The sequence below is a fragment of the Ovis canadensis genome, chromosome 6 (genome assembly GCF_042477335.2).
Source record: "Ovis canadensis isolate MfBH-ARS-UI-01 breed Bighorn chromosome 6, ARS-UI_OviCan_v2, whole genome shotgun sequence".
NCBI classification, from domain to species: Eukaryota; Metazoa; Chordata; class Mammalia; order Artiodactyla; family Bovidae; genus Ovis; species Ovis canadensis.
In genome coordinates this window covers 102874664-102896676 of record NC_091250.1, presented here as the reverse complement: position 1 = coordinate 102896676, position 22013 = coordinate 102874664, and the positions used below count along the sequence as shown (strand labels likewise).

Genomic DNA, 22013 nt, shown 5'->3' with positions numbered 1-22013 from the left:
ATTGGGAGATACAGGGTACTTTAACATTATATAGTAAGGTAAAACTAAACTTTCTGGTGAGAGAAATCCTCTCCCAAACTACTGAAACCTCAACTAATCATGTTCTGCCTAAACTAAGGCACGGAGGCAGACAGTATAACATTTTCTTTGTTTCTATTGGTGTCTATAGATAGGACACATAGTAAAATAATTGCTCAGAGCAATGGTTTTGGCAAGTTACTATCTCCTAAATTTTTTTTTTTTATATAGGTGAAATTAAGATACAAAATGTGTGCCCTCAGTGTGAGGAGTTTGAATAAAAGGAAAATAAATTTTTCTTTGTGGAGATGAGTGTGAGAAAGGCATTTATAAGTTTATATACCAAAACAGATTAAAAAAAAACAACAGAGCTATAAGTCATGGACATCTCCTACCTACCATCTTCCTTCTCCAACCTCCACTGAAAAATATCTGCTCAGTTTATGCATTTCTACCTTTTTCACTCCTACCTGTTGGTTCTCTAATTACTATAGCAGGGCAAGAATAGCCTCATTTCTTTCAGTCTACATGTCTAGGCCAGTTGTCTGAGAACTAAACAGTGAAGGAAGAGGAGGTCAACCTAAGGAGTCAGATCAAAGATTAATGGACTTCTGGAATATCAACGCTCTTTGGAACATTTTTTCCCCCTTTGGAATAATGGACAGTTATCAAATTCAGAACTTACTCAGAATATGGTTTTAAAAGGAGGGAAAAGATGCTATTTAAAGTTCATTTCTATGCCAGATCTTCGAAAAAAGATCTAGAGGAGACAGGAAAAAGGAGTAGCAGGAGTGCTCAGAGACAAGTTCAACTCCATGTCTACTAGCCAAGTTCCCTATTCAGCTGCTCCATTACAGACAGTTAGCTGAAGTTAGATCGCTCAGCTTCACTGTAGACTTGTGATGGAATTCAGAAACTGAAGGCAAGTCTTTATCATCTCAGCAAGTATTCAAGAGGACAAAGACTAAAGAAATAGAGCAAATTTTATTCTGACAGTATAGATGTAGTATTCACCTCATAACTCTATAGATAGCTGCTTTTACTGAGAAAAAAGTATCTCCTAATCCAACTTGAAAGTGAAAGTGGCTCAGTCATGTCTGACTCTTTGCGACCTGATGGACTGAACAGTCCATGGATTTCTCCAGGCCAGAATACTGGAGTGGGTAGCCTTTCCCTTCTCCAGGAGATCTTCCCAACCCATGGGTAGAACCCAGATCTCCCGCATCACGGGCAGATTCTTTACCAAATTCTGAGAATTTGAGAATTTACCAAATTCTTTACCAAATTATTGAGCTATCAGGGAAACCCCTAATCCAACTTACCTGGACAAAAAAAATAAAGTGCTTGAAAGATGTATTGAGATGTGCTTCCTCTTGAAGCTGGATCACAGGGTCGAAATGCTGATGATAAATGTGAGCATAAACCCTAAAGAGGCGTTTGAGTATAGTTTTTGCCACAGACATGAAATTCTTCGGAAATGGGACACCTAGTAAAGAGATAAACAACTCTCTCTATTAATAAGAAGAGAACACAGCAGTATGAGTTTGCCAGCAAGTGACAACATAACTTACCAAAACAAGGCTGAAAATAAGAAATATTTTTATTACTACTTAATATACCCATTGTACTTTTCAAATGTTCTCAATATATCATGAATGAAAACAAACTTCAATGTTTCTATGGAATAAGAATCTGTCTTCAGTATGGCCGCTTAGGCCTGTAATATAACACCACTTTACCAAAAATACCACAAATAAATGTCTGAGATGGTAATGGTGCTAAAATGCACACTTAGTCCCTCATATTTCTTATGCTGAACAGAAATAATGTATTACCACATTTAGATACCAATATATTTTTATATTTTTTTCCTACGGAAGTTATCGCATTACCACACCAGGACTACATTTATCTTGAAATTAGCTGTGGTCTCTGCTCAATTAGAGAGCTTGGCTTTCTGAATTTGAACACTTTTATAGCATCAAACAAATATAAAGCTAGAAAAATAAAAAAATCCACATCCCTTGTTAAACTGGCTAAATGATCCAGACTGGCAAAACACAAGCCAAATACTTTTATGGTACTACTGGCTTCAATGTGATCACATTGCCTACTGCCCACTTAAAAATATTATAAGTCACAACAAGGTCTACTGTATGGCACAGTAGGGAACTCTGCTCAATGTTATCTGGCAGCCTGGATGGGAGGGGAGTTTGGGGGAGAAAGGATACATGAGGCTGAGTCCCTTTGCAGCCTACCAGAAACTATCACAACATTGTTAAACGGCTATACTTCAATATAAAATTAAAAGTAAAAGGAAAATGTTATAGGTCACAAGAAAACATAAGACAACATAAGACATTTGGGGGGATATAAGTGTCTCCCAAATGAAGGGACACTATACAAAATAGTATGTTACACTCTTCAAAAATGTCAATGTCATGAAAGACCGAAAAAAGACTAAAAAATTGGAATAAGATCTGTAAATTAGACAATAATATTGTATTGGTATTAATTTCCTGATTTTGAAAGTTACTCTGTGACTGTCTAAAAAAATACACATTGAAGCACATAGAGATAAAGGTCATCATATATGCAACTTACTCTCAAATCTTCAGGAAAAGGAAAGAATGTGGGGTCAGGAGGGAAGAAAAAATAGGGAAGGAGTGAGGGAAGGAGCAAAGCAGGGAGGGAAGGAGGGAGAGGGAAGGCAAATAAGTTAAAATGCTGGCAACTAAAGAATCTGGAAGAAGGATATGTAAGGGTTCTTTGCATGATTCTTACAAATTTTCTATTAACAGAAGTCTGAAATTGGGTTAAAATAAAAAGTTTAAAAATATGGAAGATGAAAGATAAGGGCACTTATCCCATACCATACTACGTATATAAGGAATGCAGTTTTGAAAAACAGACCTTTCATTACAAAGGCTTTGAAGTAGTTAAAGCATTCAATGAATGTGTCATAACAGCAACTATTTACGTTGCTGTCTCCTCTACCACATCCTTCTCCCCCCAAAAGTAAAAAAGCATAAAATACAGTCAAGAAGTTGAAAAAGCAATTTCTTATTTTTTTCAGAAAACACAGCTGTAAGCAGTTTGACATAGTAAAGTCATATGAACTGTCTAAATGTAAATAATTTCTGCTTGGAAGTTTAGCCCTTTAAAAGGCCAGCAAATATAAAAAAAGGCAGAAGTCACTTAGGTGCTAACAGGCCAACCCATCAAATCTTGTTTTCTTCTCACCTAGTTTGATTTCACAGCCCAAGGTTCATGCTATGGGTCATGAATACAAATGCTCTGACAAAAATATAATGTAATACTGGGTTTATGCCATATAAAAGTGAAAGAAAGTGAAAGTCGCTCAGCCATGTCTGACTCTGCGACCCCATGGACTATACAGTCCATGGAATTCTACAGGCCAGAATCCTGGAGTGGGGAGCTGGTCCCTTCTCCAGGGGATCTTCTCAACTCAGGGACTGAACTCAGGTCTCCCACATTGCAGGCAGATTCTTTATCAGCTGAGCCACGAAAGAAGCCCCTTATGTCATACAAACTCCCTTTCTGAATATGAAATGAATAAGACAACAGCAGATGATTACCAGCTGTCTAGCCAACATCCAGTCTCTTTTTCTCCCTTAACACAGGCCAGATTTGTTACAATCTAAGATATACTGATCTTCTTATTGTTTAAAATTATAGGGAGGTTTACCTAATTAATGCATGATAAACTTGGTATGAAAGAGACACTTTTCAAGCATATAAGATTAGAAATATTAGAACTATTTTGAAGTGGCAATTAATCCAGCATGGTTCCTTGAATATACAGGCAATTCTACTGTAAGTCCTAGAAAAGTATGAAGGTAGATAAATCATGATGGATCCCAGTTAACCAAAACAATTATACCAATTTTTGATGGAAATAATGTCTCATCATCCAACTGGTCCTGAACCCAAGTCATCAGGTAATCAATATACTTTGGTGCAGAGCACTTAATAGGCTTCTTTATGTTTGTTCCATCTGCCCAATGATACTCATATCTGTATTGGAAAGATAAAAAGCACACAGAATATCAATATACTCTATACATAATGTCTGTATTTTTTGTATTACACATATGTTTATTTTGAATATATTCAGGACATATTTTAATCTCTTCCTCCAAATAAATATTTTTTTGTGTTTGGCATTTTAAAATTGCTATTAGATTATTTTGCATTTATCAGGATACAAACTAAGATTCCACCAAACTCATTTTTTGTGAACTTTCCTTCATATATAACTTTTATATTTTAGAATCACATACAGTATAAATTGCCACAGTAGAAACCCTAAGTTTATTTCCCACTTCTATGATGAGCATCTTTAATCTTTATAATTGTTGTCTTCTTCCTCAAAAAACATTTTTCCTTACACAGTACAATTCTCTTTAACTTGGGGCATTAAAATTTGGGTTAAGGATAGAGAATCAAACAGAAGTGCCAAAGTAAAATGAATAAAAAAGAGAATGATTCAATATTTGAGTATACTTGGTTGAGGAGCTAAACAAGCCTTTGAGGAAGACTGGAACTCCAAATAAAGATGCCTATAGTATTTGGGTATTAACCAGACACTATCCTTTGGTACAATAAACTTTTAATGTGCGCCTACAATATCAGAAATGATAAGTCAAGGAATGCTGCTCTTGAACAAGGGACACTGAAATGAACGACGTTTTCTCTATTCTCACAGAGAAAAGACTGGTAGAGAAGACAAACCTGTAAATGAGTATGTAAAAACAGTGCAACAGTATGCTCATGCAGTTAACTACAAAAACATACACTCACAACTGCAACCTGATTTTTAAGATAGTAAGCATGCAGCTGAAACTCCAAAGTACGAAAATGTCTAAACTGAACTAGCATTTAGTTTAGTTTCTGAAAGGTTACCTCTGCCTCTCCCTTTGAATCAGTTGTGTGTTTCTAACCTTGCCCCAGAGTTTGGACTGAGAGAACAACAGGTGAGTAAGGCTAGAAAAGGAGCTGAAAGAAAATATAATGGAAAAATACTACAGGGTATTTGAAACAATGAAAACCATCTTGAGGCAGGAAAAATAAGGATGATTTCTATTTAATCGTAGCTACTCACACTTGAACAGTAAATGTTAAATAGGATACACTCAAATAAATATTGTGACACCATGTCTTATTGCCAACCCTGGGAAACAGGGATGAAATGTTAAGTTTACTTTGAAGGTCTCCAATAGGCAATTTCCCAACAATTCCTGGCATCCTGTTTCACTATTTAATCACTTTCACAGTCAAGAGATTCTTCCTAATATAAAACAAAGTCTCAAGTGTGACTTAAGCTTCTTCTTGTTTGATTCTACCTGGAGATAGAGAATATGAATGGTCGGACTTTAAACAATCATTACTTAGTCTTCCTGGAGAAGGAAATGGCAACCCACTCCAGTATTCTTTCCTGGGAAATTCCACGGACAGAGAAGCCTGGCAAGTTACAGTCCGTGGGGACATAAAGAGTCAGACAAGACTGAGTGACTAAACAGCAACAGCTTAGTCTTTGCTTGAAAACACAGGAATTTACCTACGTTTTCTCCCTTATGTTGGCTTCCCTGGTGGCTCAGAGGTTAAAACGTCTGCCTCCAATGTGGGAGACCTGGGTTCGATCCCTGGGTCGGGAAGATCCCCTGAAGAAGGAAATGGCAACCCACTCCAGTATTCTTGCCTGGAGAATCCCCTGGACGGAGGAGCCTGGTAGGCTACAGTCCACGGGGTTGCAAAGAGTCGGATACAACTGAGTGACTTCACCTTCACCTTCACCTCCCTTATGTTATGAATCCTTAATGTTTTTGCATTTCTCTTATAATCATGTTTTTCATTCTGTTAATGATTCCCAGGTGTTCCATATTCATTTTTTTTAATTTGTATTTTATTTATTTATTTGGCTGCACTGAGTCTTAGTTGCAATATACAGGATTTAGTTGTGGCATGTGGGATCTAGTGCTTTGACCAGGAACAGAACCTGCACCCCCTACATTGGGAGCTTGGAATCTTAGCCAGTGGACCACCAGGGAAGTCCCCTATATTCATTTTTAAATGCGAAAGTCAAAAGTAGACACAGTACACCAAAAATCATTTTCAATATCCTGAAGCTTTATTAAAAAAAACTAATTTTAAATGCCCTAAAGCTTTCTGAAAAACAAAACTGTATATTGCTTATACTTCTAGAGTTTATAACTATGATCCCCTGAATCTTTTTCTTTTGAAAAGTTTATGCTTAAGATGGGGAGTCCCTGATAGCTCAGTTGGTAAGAACTGGCCTGCAATGAAGGAGACCCCGGTTTAATTCCTGGGTCGGGAAGATCAGCTGGAGAAAGGATAGGCTATCCACTCCAGTATTCTTGGGCTTCCCTTGTGGCTCAGCTGGTAAAGAATCTACCTGCAATGCGGGAGACCTGGATTCGACCCCTGGGTTGGGAAGATCCTCTGGAGAAGGGTTTTGGCCTGGAGAATTCCATGGACTGTATAATCCATGGGGTTGCAAAGAGTCAGACACAACTGAGCAACTTTCACTTTCACTATACTTAAGATGACTTCATCTTCTAACTCTATTTTGTCCCCAATGATTTTTCTAAATTTCACCTTTGACAGATAGTTGTCTGAAATTTATTTCTGTCATCATGGTATGAACTTTTAAACTGTAAATTCCCAAATATTCATTTCTTGGTTAACAACAATAATAAATAATAACAGAGAAACCACTCCAAGAAAAAAACTGCAAAAACTATTAACAGGTGGAGTCTAAACAACACAGTACCCAAAAACCAATGGGTTACTGAAGAAATCAAAGAGGAAATAAAAAAATACCTAGAGACAAATGAAAACAAACACACAGTGATCCAAAATATATGGAAAGCAGCAAAAGCAGTTCTAAGAGGGAATTTTACAGTAATACAAGCCTACCTCAGGAAATTAAAAAAAATCTCAAATAAACAATCTAAGCTTTAATTAAAACCCAAAGTTAGTGGAAAGAAAGAAATCATGAGGAACAGAGCATAATTAAATGAGATAGAAACTAAGAAAAAAATAGAAAAGATCAATGAAACTGAGAGCTAGCTCTCTGAAAAAATAAACAAAATTGATAAACCCAAAGAAATAAAATCAGAAATGAAAGAAGTTAAAAACAATGATCATTAAGAGATTACTACAAAAAATTACAGCCAATCAAACGGATAACTTAGAGGAAAGTGATAAACTCCTAGAAAAACATACAATCTCCCAAAACTGAATCTGAAAAAATAGGAAATATGAACAGATGGATTACCAGTAGTGAAACTGAATCAGTAATTTTAAAACACAAACAAAAAAACCTCCCAACAAACAAAAGTGAAAGACCAAATAGCTTCACAGGTGAATTCTACCAAAGAACTAATATAACTCAATATCAAAAAAAAGTAAACAACCCAATTAAAGACAGACAGAGGACCTGAATAGACATTTTTACAAAGACATACAGATGGCCAATAGACACATTAAAAGATGCTCAATTTCATCAATCATGAGGGAAATGCAAACTAAAACCATAATGAGATACTGTTTCACATCTGTTAAAATGGCTATTACTAAAAAGACAACAAATAATAAGTATCGGCAAGCATGTAACAAAAAGGAAATTTTTATGCACTGTTGATGGAACTGTGAATGGGTGCAGCCACTGTGGAAAAATGTATAGAGGTGCTTCAGAATATCTTCAGAATATTAAAAACAGAACTGCCATAAGAGCCGGCAATTTCATTTCTGGGTATTTACACAAAGAAAACACAAACACTAATTTGAAAAGATATATACAAACTATTTTTCATTGCAACATTATTTTCAATATCTAAAATATGAAAGTAACTTAAGTGTCTATCAACAGATGAATAAATAAAGAATATGTGGTACGTGTATATATGTATATTTATTTAAAGATACAAACCTCCAGTTGTAAGTCAGTTCATAAGGAGTATGGTCAATGACACTGTAATAACTTTGTATGGGAACAGATGACTACTAGACTTAACATGACGATCATTTCATAGTGTATGGAAATGTCAAATCATTATGCATTACACCTGAAACTAACATAACATTGTATATCAACAATTACTTTTATTTTTTTAAATGTAATGGAAGCATTTTTAATAATCTAGTTTGGATAGAGAAGCAGAAGCAAACAGAAAAAAGGCAGGATGGAGGACAATACAATAGGGAGGACCATAAAGCTGAGGTTAAGGAACTCTCGACTCAAAATACTAGTCATTGGTGAATCACTGAAGGAGATGGTAAATATAGAAATTGTAAGGTCAGAAATTTTCTTCTTATCTAAGAACTGTATGATACAGTAAAATTGAGAACTGATCATAAATCATATCTTACTTTGGGCCAGCTGACATCACCGGACAACTTTCTTCTGTACAAAAATCTGTGATTGTTCCATAAAGCATGTTGATCTGATTGAAGAAATCTACAGCTACAAAGCAAATATCATTTATAGGTAAAGAGTTAAATTTTAATTTTACTCAAAGAGAATCTTTTATTTCAGCAAAGTATGAGCTCTAACCATATTCTTTCCTCAACAAAGAACAGATAATAAGTATACAAGAAACAATACTTAACTTACTGAATTTAGGAGCTTCTGGTTAAGTGACTCCCTTAAGAGAATAAAAAGGCAAGCACACCATATTGATGTATGGCAGAAAGCAACACAATATTATAATTACCCTTCAATTAAAAATAATAAATTTTAAACAAGGCAAGCACAGAGTGGGAAAAATTATTTGCAACACATATAATCAACAAAAATCCTGTATTCAGTATATATAAAGAAGTTCCATAGATCACTAAGAGTGAGAGTTTCTGAGTCTCTTGGCTATCTCTACGGAAAAGAATAAAATACGACTTTTCACTTAGTTCAGTACAGTTCAGTCACTCAGTTGTGTCTGACCCTTTGTGACCCCGTGGACTGCAGCATGCTAGCCTTCTCTGTCCATCACCAACTCCTGGAGCTTGCTCAAATTCATGCCCATTGAGTCGGTGATGCCATCCAACCATCTCATCCTCTGTTGTCCCCATCTCCTCCTGCCTTCAATTGTTTAAAGCATCAGGGTCTTTTCTTATAAGTCAATTCTTCCTTTCAGGTGGTCAAAGTATTGGAGCTTTAGCTTCAGCATCAGTCCTTCCAATGAATATTCAGGACTTATTTCCTTTAGGATAGACTGGTTTGATCTTGCAGTCCAAAGGACTCTCAAGAGTCTTCTCCAACACCACAGTTCAAAAACATCAGTTCTTCAGTGCTCAGCTTTCTTGATGGTCCAACTCTCACATCCATGCACGACTACTGGAAAAACCATAGCTTTGACTAGATGGACCTCTGTCGCAAAGTAATGTCTCCACTTCTTAATATACTATCTAGCTTGGTCACAGCTTTTCTTTCAAGGAGCAAGTGTCTTAATTTCATAGCTGCAGTCACCATCTGCAGTGATTTTGGAGCCCAAGAAAATAAAATCTCTCACTGTTTCCATTGTTTCCCCATCTATTTTCCATGAAGTGATGGGACCGCATGCCATGATCCTAGTTTTCTGAATGTTGAGTTCTAAGCCAGCTTGTCCACTCTCCTCTATCACTTTCATCAAGAGGGTCTTTAGTTCCTCTTTGCTTTCTGCCATAAGGGTGATGTCATCTGCGTATCTGAGGTTATTGATATTTCTCTTGGCAATCCTGATTCTAGCTTGTGCTTTATCCAGTCCGGCATTTCACATGATGTACTCTGCATATAAGTTAAATAAGCAGGGTGACAATACACAGCCTTGATGTACTCCTTTCCCAATTTGGAACCAGTCCATTGTTCCATGTCCAACTCAAACTGTTGCTTCTTGACATATATACAGATTTCTCAGAAGGCAGGTAAGGTGGTCCAGTATTTCCATCTCTGTAAGAATTTTTTTTTTTTTAAAGAATTTTCCACAGTTTGCTGTGATCCACAGAGTCAAAGGTTTTAGCACAGTCAGTGAAGCAGATGTTTTTCTGGAATTCTCTAGCTTCTTCTATGATCGAAGAGACTGAGATTGCATTGAAAACTGACCTTTTCTAGTCCTGTGGCCACTGCTGACTTTTCCAAATTTGCTGGCATATTGAGCACAGCACTTTCACAGCATCTCTTAGGATTTGAAATAGTTCAGCTGGAATTCCATCACTTCCACTAGCTTTGTTCACTGTGATGCTTCCTAAAGCCCACTTGACTTCACACTCCAGGATGTCTGGCTCTAGGTGAGTGATCACACCATCGTGGTTATCTGGGTCATCAAGATCTTTTTTGCATAGTTCTTCTGTGTATTCTTGCCACCTCTTCTTAATATGTTTCTGTTAGATCCAGACCGATTCTGTCCTTTACTGTGCCCATCTTTGCATGAAATGTTCTCTTGGTATCTCTAATTTTTTGAAGAGATCTCTAGTCTTTCCTATTCTATTGTTTTCCTCTATTTATTTGCATCGATCACTTAGGAAGACTTTCTCATCTCTCCTTAGAAGTCTTTGGAACTCTACATTCAGATGGATATATTTTTCTTTTTCTCCTTTGCCTTTTGCTCCTCTTCTTTTCTCAGTTATTTGTAAGGCTCCTCAGACAACCATTTTGCCTTTGTGCATTTCTTTTTCTTCGGGAGGGTTTGATCACCACCTCCTATACAATATCAGGAACCTCCATCCATAGTTCTTCAGGCACTCTATCAGATCTACACCCTTGAATCTATTTGTCACTTCCACTGTATAATCATAAGGAATTTGATTTAGGCCATACCTGAATGGTCTAGTGGTTTTCCCTACTTTCTTCAATTTAAGTCTGAATTTGGCAATAAGGAGTTCATGATCTGAGCCACAGTCAGCTCCCGGTCTTGTTTTTGCTGACTGTAGAGCTTCTCCATCTCTGGCTGCAAAGAATATAATCAATCTGATTCTGGTACTGGCCATCTGGTGATGTCCATGGGTAGAGTAGTCTCTTGTGTTGTTGGAAGAGGGTGTTTGCTATGACCAGTGCGTTCTCTTGGCAAAACTCTGTTAGCCTTTGCCCTGCTTCATTTTGTATTCCAAGGCCAAACTTGCCTGTTACTCCATATATCTCTTGATTTCCTACTTTTCTATTCCAATCCCCTATAATGAAAAGGATATCTTTTTTGGGTGTTAGTTCTAGAAGGTCATGTAGGTCTTCACAGAACTGTTCAACTTCAGTTTCTTCAGCATTCTTGGTTGGGTCATAGACTTGGATTACTGTGATATTGAATGGTTTGCCTTGGAAACGAACAGAGATCATTCTATCGTTTATGAGATTGCATCCAAGTACTTATTTTATTTGTATTTCTCGGATAATTAGTGATGCTGAGCATCTTTTCATGTGCTTATTAGCCATCTGTATGTTTTCTTTGGGAAAATGTCTATTTAGTTCTTTGGCCCATTTTTAATTGAGTTGTCCTCCATGTGAACAAACGGTAACCTGTGGCTTTGAATCCCAACTCTATACTTAACAGTTGTTACTTAATCTCCCTGGATCTCTGTTTCCTACCTTGAAAATTTGGTTTATCTCAGAGTGCTAAAAAAAAAAAAGAAAAGAAAATACTTGTCTATCATAAAGGAGACATTTAGTCATTGTTAGTTTTCTTCCACAAAGACATGGCCTCAATATTCTATGCAACAAATATTAATTATAAGCTAACCATCTGCTTTTTCCAAAACTCTGAAATTTCTATCTTCTTTAAGCTAACACTCTTTCTAGCAGCAGAACGTTCAAAAACAGCCTCTGGTTTCTGGCTATGAGATTAGTTATTGAGTTTGCAAAATGTCCCATCTTCGACATTTATCTTCATCTGGCAAGTAAAACTGAAGCCAGTTCAATTCAGTTCAGTTGCTCAGTCGTGTCTGACTCTTTGCGACCCCATGAATCGCAGCACGCCAGGCCTCCCTGTCCATCACCAACTCCCGGAGTTCACTCAGACTCACGTCCTTCGAGTCCGTGATGTCATCCAGCCATCTCATCCTCGGTCGTCCCCTTCTCCTCCTGCCCTCAATCCCTCCCAGCATCAGAGTCTTTTCCACTGAGTCAACTCTTCGCATGAGGTGGCCAAAGTAATGGAGCTTCAGCTTTAGCATCATTCCTTCCAAAGAAATCCCAGGGTTGATCTCCTTCAGAATGGACTGGTTGGATCTCCTTGCACTCCAAGGGACTCTCAAGAGTCTTCTCCAGCACCACAGTTCAAAAGCATCAATTCTTCGGCGCTCAGCCTTCTTCACAGTCCAACTCTCACATCCATACTTGACCACAGGAAAAACCATAGCCTTGACTAGACGGACCTTAGTCGGCAAAGTAATGTCTCTGCTTTTGAATATACTATCTAGATTGGTCATAACTTTTCTTCCAAGGAGCAAGCATCTTTTAATTTCATGGCTGCAATCACCATCTGCAGTGATTTTGGAGCCCCCCAAAATAAAGTCTGATACTGTTTCTACTGTTTCCCCATCTATCTCCCATGAAGTGATGGGACTAGATGCCATGATCTTCGTTTTCTGAATGTTGAGCTTTAAGCCAACTTTTTCACTCTCCTCTTTCACCTTCATCAACAGGCTTTTTAGCTCCTCTTCACTTTCTGCCATAAGGGTGGTGTCATCTGCTTATATGAGGTTATTGATATTTCTCCCAGCAATCTTGATCCAAGCTTGTGTTTCTTCCAACCCAGCGTTTCTCATGATGTATTCTGCATAGAAGTTAAATAAACAGGGTGACAATATACAGCCTTGACATACTCCTTTTCCTATTTGGAACCAGTCTGTTGTTCCATGTCCAGTTCTAACTGTTGCTTCCTGACCTGCATACAGATTTCTCAAGAGGCAGGTCAGGTGGTCTGGTATTTCCATCTCTTTCAGAATTTTCCACAGTTTATTGTGATCCACACAGTCAAAGGCTTTGGCACAGTCAATAAAGCAGAAATAGACGTTTTTCTGGAACTCTCTTGCTTTTTCCATGATCCAGTGGATGTTGGCAATTTGATCTCTGGTTCCTCTGCTTTTTCTAAAACCAGCTTGAACATCAGGGAGTTCACGGTTCATGTATTGCTGAAGCCTGGCTTGGAGAATTTTGAGCATTACTTTACTAGCATGTGAGATGAGTGCAACTGTGCGGTAGTTTGAGCATTCTTTGGCATTGCCTTTCTTTGGAACTGGAATGAAACCTGACCTTTTCCAGTCCGGTGGCCACTGCTGAGTTTTCCAAATTTGTTGGCCTATTGCGTGCAGCACTTTCACAGCATCATCTTTCAGGATTTGAAACAGCTCCATTGGAATTCCATCATCTCCACTAGCTTTGTTCATAGTGATGCTTTCTAAGACCCACTTGACCTCACATTCCAAGATGTCTGGCTCTAGATTAGTGATCACATCATCATGATTATCCGGGTCATAAAGATCTTTTTTGTACAGTTCTTCTGTGTATTCTTGCCACCTCTTCTTAATATCTTCTGCTTCTGTTAAGTCCAGACCATTTCTGTCCTTTATCGAGCACATCTTTGCATGAAATGTTCCCTTGGTATCTCTAATTTTCTTGAAGAGATCTCTAGTCTTTCCCATTCTATTGTTTTCCTCTATTTCTTTGCGTTGATCGCTGAAGAAGGCTTTCTTATCTCTTCCTGCTATTCTTTGTAACTCTGCATTCAGATGCTCATATCTTTCCTTTTCTCCTTTGCTTTTCACCTCTCTTCTTTTCACAGCTATTTGTAAGGCCTCCCCAGATAGCCATTTTGCTTTTTTGCATTTCTTTTCCATGGGGATGGTCTTGATCCCTGTCTCCTGTAGTGTCACGAACCTCATTCCATAGTTCATCAGGCACTCTATCTATCAGATCTAGACCCTTAAATCTATTTCTCACTTCCACTGTGTAATCATAAGGGATTTGATTTAGGTCATACCTGAATGGTCTAGCGGTTTTCCCTACTTTCTTCAATTTACGTCCGAGTTTGGCAATAAGGAATCCCTCAGAAGAAATGGAGTAGCCATCATGGTCAACAAAAGAGTCCAAAATGCAGTACTTGGATACAATCTCAAAAACGACAGAATGATCTCTGTTCGTCTCCAAGGCAAACCATTCAATATCACAGTTATCCAAGTCTATGCCCCAACCAGTAACACTGAAGAAACTGAAGTTGAACGGTTTTATGAAGACCTACAAGATCTTTTAGAACTAACACCCCAAAAAGATGTCCTTTTCATTATAGGGGACTGGAATGCAAAAGTAGGAAGTCAAGAAACACCTGGAGTAACAGGCAAATTTGGCTTTGGAATACAGAATGAAGCAGGGCAAAGACTAGTAGAGTTTTGCCAAGAAAATGCACTGGTCATAGCAAACACCCTCTTCCAACAACAAGAGAAGACTCTACACATGAATATCACCAGATGGTCAACACCGAAATCAGACTGATTATATTCTTTGCAGCCAAAGATGGAGAAGCTCTATACAGTCAACAAAAACAAGACCGGGAGCTGACTGTGGCTCAGATCATGAACTCCTTAAACTGAAGCCAAAAGGCCATTAAGATATCAATCTTATCAACAAATTCCCTTCAGCCTTTTATGTACCTGAAATGTTTACTTAATCACTGTCAGTGAATGGAAATTATCTGTTTAGTCTCAAATCCTATTCACTTTATCAAGTGTCATTTGGAAAGATTACTATATATACATATAAGAAAAAACTGTAATCCAAGATTTCAGTCAATTGCTATATTTTAAAAGCAGAATTCCATGTTCTATGGGGACGTTCTAACATGTCAGTTCAAAGTAATTTTCTTCTGGCTATAATTGCAAAATGTCTGTAAAATTTTAGAAGTTCCTGACGTTCTAGACATTTCAATAGTACAGACAGTTCTGGTTATGGAGGCAGAATACAGACAGATAACAATGATCTGCTTTTATACTTAAAAGTCAGAATCTCATGTAGGACAGAAGTTCTGTGTTACACTGCTGTGTTAGTTTCTGCTGTACAATGAAGTGATTCTAGCTATATGTATACGTATATCCCCTTCTTGGACATCCCTCTCACTCCCCCGTCCCAACATCTACAGTCATCACAGATCATCAAGCTGAGCTCCCTGTGCTACACCACAAGTTCCCATCAGCTACCTACTTCCTCAGGTTTTTCAAATTAGAAAATGAGCTCTCAAATGGTACAAAAAATAGCACAAAAAAGTATCAAAAAAAAAAAAAGAATATGCACGTATATTGGAAATTTATTCTGAATATTGTCCTTAAAGTATCACAGAACTATCTAATAAGTTAGATGAGTTTCAACAATAAAGCAAACAAATTACTTTTATCTCTTCAGTAAATAAACTTGCTGGGGTCAGGAGGATAACTGTAGTATAATAAATACTGCTCTTAAGGAACTGCTGTCACAGTGAGGTTTTAAGACATCTCAGTAAAATCCTTTAGTTTCCTAAAAGTTATCAGTAGGTGGCAGCTCAATTTATAAATCCCATGATATGTTTCAAACCACAATAAAATACCATCAAATATTATAATAAAAATATGGTTCTGCTTTTCCTTAATCAAAGCCTAGACATTTAGTATATATTTTCAATTAAATTTAATTTTATTTCTACTATAGTCATACAAATTTCCTCCAATTATAAAACTTTATTAATCTTCTCACCAAGGCTGATAAACTTTGAATACTAAAAGTACCACTTTTATTTCCCCACTTTCTCTGCTTAACTCCCAGGAATATATTTACCTTTTACTTATATTTTTTTCTTTCTAGAGGTTAAGAATATATCACAAATATATTTCACTAATTTCATAAGATCACTATTGAATTAAAAAAAATAATAATTAAGACAAATAACTGAGTATGCTACTCAAAGAGGCAATTTGAGTAGCATAGTGGTCAAACCAGTCTCTAAAATTTTATAACTATATGTGAGCCCAGCCTCTACCACTACTAGCTATATAACCTAGCTTAATTACTGCAATTTTCTGTCTCAGATTTCTTATCAATATACTCGGATAATAATAATACCTACATCATGAGGTGGTAAAGATGAAATAAAGTAATCCATGTAGAAGAAAATAAAAACAATAATTTGAAAAGATACATGCACCCCAATGTCAAAGCAGCATATGGAAGTTAATAGTCAAGATACAGAAGCAACCTAAAACATCCATCAACAAATAAATGGATAATGGTGTGTGTGTATTTATATATATACGTATATATATATCTCCCTCACATACATACACACATACAATGGTACGTTACTGAGCCATAAAAAAGAATGAAATTTACCATTTACAACAACATGGATGGACCTGGAAGGTATTTTGCTTAGTGAAGTTAAGTCAAACACAGAAAAACAAATTCTATATGATATCACTTAAATGTAGTATCTAAAAAATAAAATGAATGAATATAACAAAACAGAAACAGACTCACAGATATAGAGCACTATTGGTTATCAGTAGGGAGAGGAAAAGGAAGAAGGGCCAGACAGAGACAGGGGATTAAGAGGTACAAACCAGCAAGTATCAAATAAGTAAGCTACAAGGGTATACTGTACAGTGCAGGGAAATATAGCCATTATACTGCAATAACTTTAGATGCAGTATAATCTATAAAAATACTGAACCACTATATTATACATGTGAAAACAATATTATAAATCAATTAAACTTCAATAAAATAAATAAAAATAATTCATGTAGAAAGAATAGCAGAGTGCCAGACACCTAGTGTCCTATAGACATCAATTGCTGTATTATTATTTTTTTCAAGAAGATGGTAAATCTACACTTTGTATTACATGATAACAGGAGACAATTTAATGTAATTCCATATTCAGAAATAAAGTATCATAAAGGTTAAAGTGGATTGAGGTACCATTATATTGTGGTATTAGGTTGCTAACTAAATGCTAGAAAACACAGCACCCAACACTCACCTACAATGAGTCTACTAACCTAATTGAGAGTCCATTGAGAAACAGAAAGGCTACTTACTGTTCACTGCAACCCACTCATTTAGATCTTCCCCCTCAGGAAGCATGACAGCCATCCGGAGGTTGCCACTGCCAAGAGTGGCCTCTGCATGCTTTAAGAGCTCATACTGGTGAGAACCCTCTGGAATGTTCTTCTTTGGTTTAAACGTTTTAGATGAGCGACTCCCACTATGAATAGCAAAGAAAAAAAAAAGCATTTAAGGCTTGACCTTCCACAGAGTCTACCATACTATACTACTAGATAAAATAACATAGAAGTGATCCCCAAAGTCCACCAATACATAGCTTGAAATTGTACTGGCTACGTTAAATCTTGGAAATATCATTGCTGTAACTACTGTTTGATACCCCCAAACTCCTACAAACCTTCTCTATATTCTCTACTGTAACTATAAAGGAGAAAAACGAATTTTTAGCTATAACTAATCCAGCTAACAAATCCAACCATAAATTGCTGATTCAGGATTATAGGTTGTAATATATAAAAATAAAAAGGAGTCTGTGATAATCTTTAGTCATTATATTCTTTTTTACCCCGATTCTAAGTTTCTCATTCTAAGATAAATAATTTCCTTTGTACAAGAGGCACTATAGCCCACCAGGCTCCTCTGTCCATGGGCATTCTCCAGGGAAGAATACTGGAATGGGTTGCCATGTCCCCCCTCCAGAGGATCTTCCCAGCCCAGGCTCTACTCTTAACACTGACCCCTCTCCGTGTCAGGGGTGTGGTGTGTATGTCTTTCTGTCTGTCTCCCTGCCAGGTGTGGGTGTGTGTGTGTGTGCACACGTGTACGTGCTAAGTCACTTCAGTCTCTACTCAACAGTCAAGAATCTCTTTACAAACACTAATCAGGCGATGTTACTCCTCTGCTTAAAACCACATTCAGTGGCTTCCCAGTGTATTTCAGAGTAAACTCCAAAGTCAAATATTAGACATAGTAAGGCTCTGGAACCACATTAGAGTATGGAAACTCTTCTTCAGTTTAATCAGATAACGTATTAAAAGTCAAATTCTCTCCCACCATCTCTGAAATACGAAAACGTAGAAAAGATTATCATGCCTACCAAACTTGAGGCTTATTTCATTTTCCTCCTCTTCCCCCTCCTCCTTCTCCTTTATCAAAATTTAGTGTGAAAAATAAACTTGACCAATAAATTTTTTGACAAAAGACATTTTTACTAATTTTTGTATGATTAAGTACAAAAATAGCTCTCCTAACGCCAATCTGGTGTATGTATTTAGACCATGTATTTAAGCACTCTCCCTTTAATTAGCCCACTGATCAGACCGGTGCCGCAACTGATGATGTAACAAAGCTGCTCTGAAAAGGGCTGGCAGAGAACATGAGAACAACAAGCACATCAGCTGTGCCTGCACCCAGGAGGGTCCCCACAAATATCTATTTATTGAACCACTGTCCCTTTACGTGTTAGGCTTCCAAATGTTTTCTTGATTGATGACCCATTCAGAATTGGTCTTCCACAAAACTAAACACATTCTCCTCAAAGACCTTACACTTGGGTAAAAAGAAAAAAAAATCTGAGTTTGGTTTTATGAAGGTCAGTTCTGTCACTAATCAGCTATGTTATTTAAGGCAAATTACCCAACTTCCTTGAGCCTATTTTTTCTTTAATAGTGAAAGCCTAACAACAATAATAAAACATTACCCTTACCTGTATCATGCAAGAGCTGCAAAATGAGAAAAAAGCTCTTAAAACCATAAAATGCTGTGCAAATGTTAGTATCCTTCCTTTTCCTGAACCAGAATGACTCACAGTGAAACATGAAATGGTAGTCCAATGTCCAAAGCTGGACTCAACCCCTACTCCCACTCTAATTTCCTAAGACTGGATGGGGAAATTTTTACTTTGGAAACAAATGCTCTTACACATTAAGTTACAAATAGAATTTTAAAAAAACTGTTTTGGTTTGGTTTTTTTTGGGTGCTTTTCCTATATCAAGGTTCAAGTGATCTCAGAATAATGGTGGGGATAGACAGGAAATCAAGAAAACAAGGTGCCAGTCCTCATTTTGCTGTTTTCCTCTTATGTTACTTAGGAAACTATAAATTATCATCTGGGCTTCGATTTATTTTGCTTTTTTGAACCTCTGGAAAATAACTTTTTACAGAAGGGTATAATTTAGAGATGGGATGATGTTTACAAAATGCTTTCAGCTCCCTGAGTTCTCTGCCTTCTCAGTTCCTCATATCCATGCACAGTCATACTTCCAAAATGCTTTGAAGTCCTCCACTGAATCCCCCTTCTTTGTGATCCTTCTGCTTTATTCAGGCAAAATAATTAATCATCTCAGTATTCTGATTTTTTAAATGTTCTTTTTAAAAATTATATTCAACTTTTTCGACTGCTACCTGAAACTTCAACCAGGATGCACTTTACTCTGGAAGGGGTGATCAGTACTGCTCCTTATTCCCATGTCAAAAGACCAACTGAAGAGTACTCAAGTTCAAAAGCACAAGTACCAAAATATGTACACAAAATTCCTCATCAGTGAGTGCAAGCTCTTACACTAATGAGTGCAACCTCTTACACTAATGGGGCCAAATATATAAGGTCTACGAAAAAACCCAAACGAACTTTTCTGCTAACCCAGTATCTCACATGGCATGTTAAGATATTTGATGCAAATATTAAAAAACATTTTCAATTACAGAAAGTATGTACCCCCCACCCACCCTTTCAGAGTCTGTCTATACAAGCATAAAAATGCTTGTGCTTGTTTTATACACCTGCTGTGTACTACAGTGTACTAAAGAATGTTTTCCACTTTAATATGTCCAGAAGATTGTTGTACTTTAAAGTAGAAGTAGATCTACTTTATTTTTAAAGACTGAATAATATTTCCTTATATAGATAGATAATATTTTCAACCAGTCACCTACTGATAAACATTGAGGTTGTTTCCAGCCATTTATCACTTTAAACAATGCTGCAGTAAGCCTCCTCATATTATAAAAGATAAATTCTTAGAAGTAAAATTGCCCTGCTAAAGGGCATATACATTTTTAATGTTTACATAAGGTCTATTTTTTCCCCCCAAATAAGCTGGATTCTTTTAAAACTCATTAACAATGTATGAGAGTAGCTGTATACATTTTTGGTCTTAGAGGACAAGAATTCAGCTAGTTTCTCTTGTATAGCTCCCAACAGGACATCATAACTATATGACAACTTAGAGCTTTCTGATTAGAACATAAATGTGATTTAAAAGTCACAGCATTACCCTGAGGTCTTTTCTTTTAAAATAAATACCCAGCAGTCAGGTTTGTTTATCCCAGTCCTTTTATTCACATTTGAAGGTCAATCAATTTCTAGAGGAAGACAGAATGGCTTGACAAGTAAATAACTGAGCCTTAAGGGAAAACTCTGACCACAAATCCCTTATAATTAGTCATTCAATTTGATCTACTTTTAGTAAATTTCAAAAGCATTGTGTACTTCCTCTTTAAGACCCTAAAGAATAGACTGATCCCCATTGTGACATCTACATTTATTCTCATAAACCATTTGTTACCATCTCAACACAGTTACACCCATCATTACCCTCAATTTTAACTATTTACTGTTCAATCCAACTATCAACAAAATTGATATTTTCTAAATTGGGTTGGAGAATCTTAAGGCTGAAGGAATTGGGGAGGAGGTTCTTACAAAGAACACAAAACAGGGGTACTAGGAAGGACTGAAAAGTAAAAGTGTTAGTCACTCAGTGGTGTCTGACTCTCTGTGACTCTTTGCAACTCTTTGTAGCCCTCCAGGCTCCTATGTCCATAGGATTTCCCAGGCAAGAACTGAACTGGATAGCCATTCCCTTCTCCAGGGTATCTTCCCCTATCCAAGTACCAAATCAAGGTCTCCTGCATTGCAGGCAGCTTCTTTACCATCGGAGCCACTGGGGAAACTCCACTAGGAAGGGTTAGAAGAATATATATCTGTATATAATTTAGACAGTGAAAAACACGTGAGTATACTCAAAATTAGAAACAAAATTATATCAACTTATTTGTGTCAGTAACTCCATATCTTCAAAGTTAAGTGACTTACTCTGATCACCTAGCTAATTAAATGGCAGAAGTGGGATTCAACAAAAAGACAACTCATAGACTGGGAGAAAATATTTGCAACTGAAGTGACCAACAGATTAGTCTCCAAAACCTGTAAGCAGCTAATGAGGCTTAACATCATCCAAGCAAACAACCTAATCAAAAAATGGGCATAAGACCTAAACAAACATTTCTCCATAAAGGACATACAAATGGCCAAGAGGCACATGAAAGATGCTCAACACTGCTAATTATTAAAGAAATGCAAATCAAAACTACAATGAGATATCATCTTACACCAGTGAAAACAACTATCATCATAAAATCCATAAACAATAAATGCTGGAGAGGGTGTGGAGAGAAGGGAACCCTCCTACACTGTTTGGAACATAAACTGGTACAGCCACTAGGAAGAAGAGTATGGAGGCTCCTTAAAAAACTAAAAATAGAGCTATCATATGACCCTGCAATCCCATTCTTGGGCATGCATCCAGAGAAAAACATGGTCCGAAAGGATAAATGCATGGATGTTCACTTCACTGCGGCACTATGTACAATAGCCAAGACATGCAAGCAACCTAATGCCCATCAACAGAGAAATGGATAAAGAAAATGTGGTGCATATATACAATAGAATATTACTTGGCCACTAAAAAGAATGAAACAAAGCCATCTGCAAAGCCATCTGCAGTAACAGGAGTGGACCTAGAGATTGTCATACTGAGTAAAGTCAGAGGAGAAATAGCATATGACATCCTTTTAAATGCAGAATCTAAAAAGAAATGATACAAATGAACTTATTTACAAAACAGACTTAAAGAATGAACTTATGGTTGCCAGGAGGAAGGCTGGGAGTAAGGGATAG

General features: G+C 36.9%; 1 protein-coding gene across 10 annotated transcripts in view; it reads right to left on the bottom strand.

Moving 5' to 3' along the window:
- The window catches only part of MOB1B (MOB kinase activator 1B), a 91572-nt gene that overhangs the window by 6170 nt on the left and 63389 nt on the right, over window positions 1-22013 (bottom strand). For all 10 annotated transcript variants that reach the window (XM_069594308.1, XM_069594305.1, XM_069594311.1 and 7 more), the window contains 4 exons: window positions 17086-17252; window positions 8434-8527; window positions 3923-4056; window positions 1341-1504 (listed from right to left, as the gene is read on the bottom strand). In XM_069594308.1, the coding sequence (XP_069450409.1) occupies window positions 1341-1504; window positions 3923-4056; window positions 8434-8527; window positions 17086-17252 (559 nt within the window). The remainder of the gene's footprint in view (window positions 1-1340; window positions 1505-3922; window positions 4057-8433; window positions 8528-17085; window positions 17253-22013) is intronic.